The following is a 5,057-nucleotide window of genomic DNA, read 5'->3' on the forward strand; positions in this document are numbered from 1 at the left end:
TGGGGGCTGGATTGGCCATGGGGCAGCTGAGGGGCTGCTCAGCTGAGCAGCACAGCAACCCCTGGCCGGGCGCCGTGCCGTGCCGTGATGTGCTGTGCCGTGCCGTGCTAAGCCCTGCAGCAGCTGGCCAAGACTGGGACCAGTGCTGGATGGTGCTGGTGTCTCTGGCATCTGGGGAAGGGGGCAGGGGTCCGGAGGTCTCCGCGGTGCCACGAGCACCGGCAAAGCGTGGAGTCTCCGAGCTCTGCCTGGTGCCACCCCAGTGCTCTCCTGGCCAACCGGGGCCACCAGCCCTGGCCACAGGGCAGAAATGCTGCTGGGCTCCCAGGGACGGGCACCCGCTGCTGGCAGATCCCAGCCTGGCGCAGGCAGCGGCCCCAGCACGGGAAGCTCTCACCTCCTCTGCCCTCTGCGCCTGCGGGTGGTTGTCCAGGAAGGTCCCTTCCAGCACGGAGGCCACGATGGTGAGGCCCTTGCCGGCCTTGAGCTGTGACGTGAAGGACAGGAGCTGCGGGTGCACCACGTTCTGCTCCTGATCCCCACGGACCAGGACCAGCAGCTGTGGTCTGGAAGGACAGTCCTGCAGTCAGCACACGTGCTCTGGCCGGCCCCTGCCCCAGCCCCCCCCGGCTTGGCCTCACCTCCAGTTCTTGGTGTGTGGGGGACCCTCCTCCAGCCGCAGCAGGGCGTAGCGGGCTGCGCTCAGAGACAGCCCCCGGATCCCATCACCCCACTCCTTCTCCGCCCTGTGGGAACCAGCAGCACGTAAGGGACGCCCACAGCTCCGGCCATGGACCACCACGCTGGCACCCCAGACCATCTGGGGAGGAGCCACCCCGGGGGAGCTGAGCAGCCTACACCAAGGGGCTGAGGGGAGGCTGTCAGTGCTGGGCAGGGTCTGCGGCGCCACGGCCACCCTTACCCACGGTACTCGATGTATTTGTAGATGAGGCCGGCAATCAACATGGCGACCAGCGCGTAGTACCAGGAGCAGATGAACATCAGTGCCAGGCAGAGGCTCATGCCCAGGAAGGACAGGGTCCTACGGAGAGCACTGCACTGTCAGCGTGCCCTGGCCCCCGCAGCGGTGCCGGGGTCCCCAGCCCAGGGTGGCCCGGGGGGTGGCAGGACACCCCGTCCCGTCCAGTCCCACCCCGTCCCAGCTCACCAGTGGTAGTAGCGGAAGCGGGGCCGCCAGTTGGGCGTCCGCAGCAGTGTCTGCACTGCACACGCCAGGTTGACAAACATGTAGCACATGAGGAAGAACCTGCAGGAGAGAGCATGAGGCTGAGCCGGGTGCACCAGACCGGACCAGGCCCGCAGCCAAGCCCCGCCGCACCTCCCAGCCCCGGGGTGGCCAGTGCTGGAGTGGGCCCTGCTGACGGACAGGGGAGCCGGGACCACGGAGCAACCAGGTCACAACACTGGCCGAGGAGGGTCCCTGGGCTCCCTGTGGGGCTCCCCTCTTCCCAGGCAGGGGCCAGGGCGGCAGGGGTGTGTGTCCCCCCAAGGAGCAGAGACCCGCATGAGCCACCCGCCTGGCTGGGGTGAGGGGTTGCGGGCCCGTCCGCCACTCGCGAAGGTGCGGGTGGACAGAGCATGCTGCCTACATGGAGAGGATGGGAGCCACCTCGTCCAGGGAGGCAATCAGGATCCCGATCTCGCAGATGCAGGCTGTGAGCAGCAGGGCCCATGTTGGCTCCCCGTTGGCTTTGCCGTGGCCGAAGACCTGGGAGCCAGGGGGGGAGAGGGGTGTGTCAGAGCTCTGCGATGCTGGCACCACGCAGCCCTGGGCGAGGGTCCACAGCACAGGCTGACAGGGTCAGACTGTCCCATGCGCCCAGCCCTGGCCGGGAGCCAGGACTGGGTGCACCGGGGCTGCGTGAGCGCCGCCGCGAGCTGGCACATGTCTTGAGCCAGGTCCCGCCAGGGAAGTGGTCCCAAGGCTGGCAGGACTGGCTCCCACTGCTGGTACAGCCCCATTCCCAGCAGACCCCACGGCCCTCCTTGCACCCAAAGCAGCTCCTGTCCCCCTGGAACCGCCACCCAGGGACGAGCCCCAGCTCAGCCCGGCCACAGCCAGTGTGCAGTCAGGCACCCCATGCCCAGGACAGACACGCTGCCGGAGGAGAGCAGCTCCTCCTGTGGCTGTGGGGACACTGGTGGGTCCGGGCGCGAGGGCGGGGGCATGTGTCTGGACACATTAGAGGGTGCGGGCGGCACGAGCGAGAGCTCAGGCTGGGGCTGGCAGGGTGAAGGAGGGAGGATAAAATTAGCCCACTCTTCCCTGGGGGAGCTGTCGGGTTGGATTTGGAGAGATGAGGTTGTGAGAACACGTCTTCAGAGAGCAGATAAAATATGAAGCAGCACGGCAGCAGGGGGAGGGGATCCTGACCTTTCCCGGCACTGTTGTCCCACCAACACCGTGGCCAAACCCCCCACGGCTGCCTGCTGCCACACTGGTGCCAACGGGACGAGGGCAGGGCAGCCGGGCTGCTCTGGCAGGTGACGGTGCTGGGAGGAGGCAGTGCGGGCAGTGTGGGTGCTCGCTGGTCTGCCATGCTGATGGGAGCCGCGGCCATGGTGGGTGCTTGGGGCCAGCAGTGCCGGGCTCGGGGGATGCCTACCCTGAGGAAGGGCACGATCCCATCCCTGGAGATGGCTTGCAGGAGGCGGGGAGCTCCGGTGAGGCTCTGCAGCCCAGCCCCACACGTGGAGAAGAAGGAGCCGATGACAATGACCCATGGGGATGGCCACGCCAGGGTGCCAACCACCAGGTTCCCGTTGACAGCTTCACCAAACCTGCGGGGCACCAGCATCACCCACAGCTCCGTCCTGTGGCTGAGCCCCAAGAACACCAGCACTGTGGCGGCACAACCCAGCCACCCGGGCAGGTCGGCCACCAAGGGACACTGCTGGGGGGGACGGGCCCGGAAACAGGCCCTGCCCTGACTGCTGATGGCCCCCACCCACCGCGGGGGGAGAGCAAGGGAGCGGGGTCTTGGGTAACCGGGGTCCATCCCCATCCCGCACCCATGGCCCTGGGGAGGAGAAGGGGGAGGTATGGGACAGGCGCGCCGCATCCCCTGTGCCGGGAGGAGGCCGATTAAGGCTGCGTGTGATTGGATCCCGTTTGTGTTGGTGCTGGCGACCCAGAAGTGTCACCTGCCGCGTGCAGCGAGCTGGGCTGCCCCAGATACGCAGGCAGCGTCGGCAGCCCTGCCTGTTGACAAACAAGCACGGCTGCCTGCAGCCCTGGAGCGGGTGGAAGGACTGCGGATGTGCAGCAAAACATGGGGGGGGAGGAGGGGGAGGTGTCAGGGCACACACGAGTCCCCAGCGCCTGTTACAAGCTTGGGCCCCCCTGAGAGCACTCCCCACTCTGGTGCTCTCACCCCAGGACCCCCGCGGACCCTCCAGTGCCGCTCTGTCTGCCCAGTGTGTCCCAGCTGCCCCTACCTCCCCCCGGAGCTGCCCCTGCCCCAGCCTCTTCCCGAGGGCTGCCCCCGGGGGGCTGTCGGGCTCCCCCCACACTGGCCCCACATGGCCCTGGGACACTCACTTGTCACGCAGGACGACTCCCTCGATGCATGCCCCGAAGAGGACGACAGAGCTGATATCTGCCGGGCAGTCAAGGAGAGCCAGGAAAACGCGGAGTCCCACCCACCCGCCCGCCTGCCCCCCGCCAGCGGGGTGCTGGGACCCCCATCCCAGCCCGGTGGGGCACCCAAGCAGGTCTGCCCTGTGCAGCAAGCCCACCCGCCCTCAGCCCCACGGCCCAGGCTCAGGTAAGCCCTGAAGGATACAGACCGCAGAGGTGGTGGCGATGGCCAGGATGGTGCCCGTGGGGATGGACTTCTGGGCATCCCGCAGGTCTCCGGAGCGGTTGGAGCCAGCCATGATGCCTGGGGAAAGAGGGGACAGTGCCACGGCTGGCAGAGCCACAGCTCTCGCCCATCCCAGCCGGCAGAACAGCTCACGCCGGGCTCTGCGCAAGCCCTGGGCGTGGCAGGGCACCAGCTCAGCAGCATGCCAGGACAGGGAGCAGACACACAGCAGCCCACTCCGCGTGTCCCCCCCAGCACCTCCCCCCCAAGCCACAGTCTGAGGCCACTCATGGATTAGGCTCAAAATGCTCTTAAGGGACTTGTCTCATTAGCCCTTAATTAGCTCAAGCAGGGACGGTGACTACAGCAGTGACAGGGACAGAGTCCAGCCCCGGCACTGCTCTGGGAAGGCAGGAGGCCAGGCTGGGACATGGCTGGTGCCGGCAGGTCCAGCACGGCCCGAGGGACGACCTGTGCTCCTGCTGTGACAGCAGCCAGGGCAGCCATCCCACCGTGCCCAGCAGGGCAGGACCCCGCAGCCAGGACGCGGCCACCTGCAGCTCAGCCTGCGTCACTGAGGGGACACGCGCCACATTAAAAACCACGACCTGCCAGTAAGCAGGTGCTGGGTGGGAGGGTGCTGGGGGCCACGTGCCAAGCAGCATCGCAGGGCCTGTCCAGTGCTGGACCCCGCCAGTGATCGCAGTGCCTGGGACAGCCCTGGGGGTCCCACAGGCTCCGAGGCACCGGCAGAGCTGCAGGCGGGACTCAGCGACTGTGCCCCGCAGCAGTTCCGCAGTGGACTGGGGTGGGGGGGGCTCCTCCACCCCCAGGCAGCTATAAATACCGGAGCTGCAGGACGTCAGCGCGGCGCCAAGCGGCACCGTCAGATCTGGAGCGCGGGCGGCTGCGTGGGAGGCGCAGGCTGCAACCCACCCCCGTGCCACTGCCACTGCACCCAACATGGGGGGCAGGTGCACATGGGGCTCTGCGGGAGCATGCCCGGCAGCACGTGTGCTAGCCGGTGTCCCGTGGCACGCGAGCAGGGCCGGCAGCAGCTCCCACCTGTGACCGACGGGAAGTAGATGCCGACGAGCAGGGTGAAGTAGGACGTCATGTCGCTGAAGACGTAGGGCTGGTCCATGTCCACCGGCGTGTCGGGGGGGGGGGGGGGGGGGGGGGGGGGGGGGGGGAGGCACACGGGTGGGGCTTGCCGCCAGCGCCCGACTG

The 5,057-nt window shown here is 68.1% G+C and overlaps 1 protein-coding gene across 1 annotated transcript in view; it reads right to left on the reverse strand.

Moving 5' to 3' along the window:
* The window catches only part of SLC12A5 (solute carrier family 12 member 5), a 25,412-nt gene that overhangs the window by 13,967 nt on the left and 6,388 nt on the right, over positions 1-5,057 (reverse strand). The window contains exons 9-17 of the mRNA XM_019472147.1: positions 4,893-4,993; positions 3,807-3,905; positions 3,563-3,620; positions 2,628-2,802; positions 1,611-1,729; positions 1,169-1,267; positions 923-1,042; positions 642-746; positions 398-566 (exon numbers count right to left, since the gene is read on the reverse strand). Coding sequence (XP_019327692.1) covers positions 398-566; positions 642-746; positions 923-1,042; positions 1,169-1,267; positions 1,611-1,729; positions 2,628-2,802; positions 3,563-3,620; positions 3,807-3,905; positions 4,893-4,993 — 1,045 coding nt within the window. The remainder of the gene's footprint in view (positions 1-397; positions 567-641; positions 747-922; positions 1,043-1,168; positions 1,268-1,610; positions 1,730-2,627; positions 2,803-3,562; positions 3,621-3,806; positions 3,906-4,892; positions 4,994-5,057) is intronic.

Source organism: Aptenodytes forsteri, unplaced genomic scaffold (genome assembly GCF_000699145.1).
Source record: "Aptenodytes forsteri isolate BGI_AS27 unplaced genomic scaffold, ASM69914v1 Scaffold483, whole genome shotgun sequence".
NCBI lineage: Eukaryota > Metazoa > Chordata > Aves > Sphenisciformes > Spheniscidae > Aptenodytes > Aptenodytes forsteri.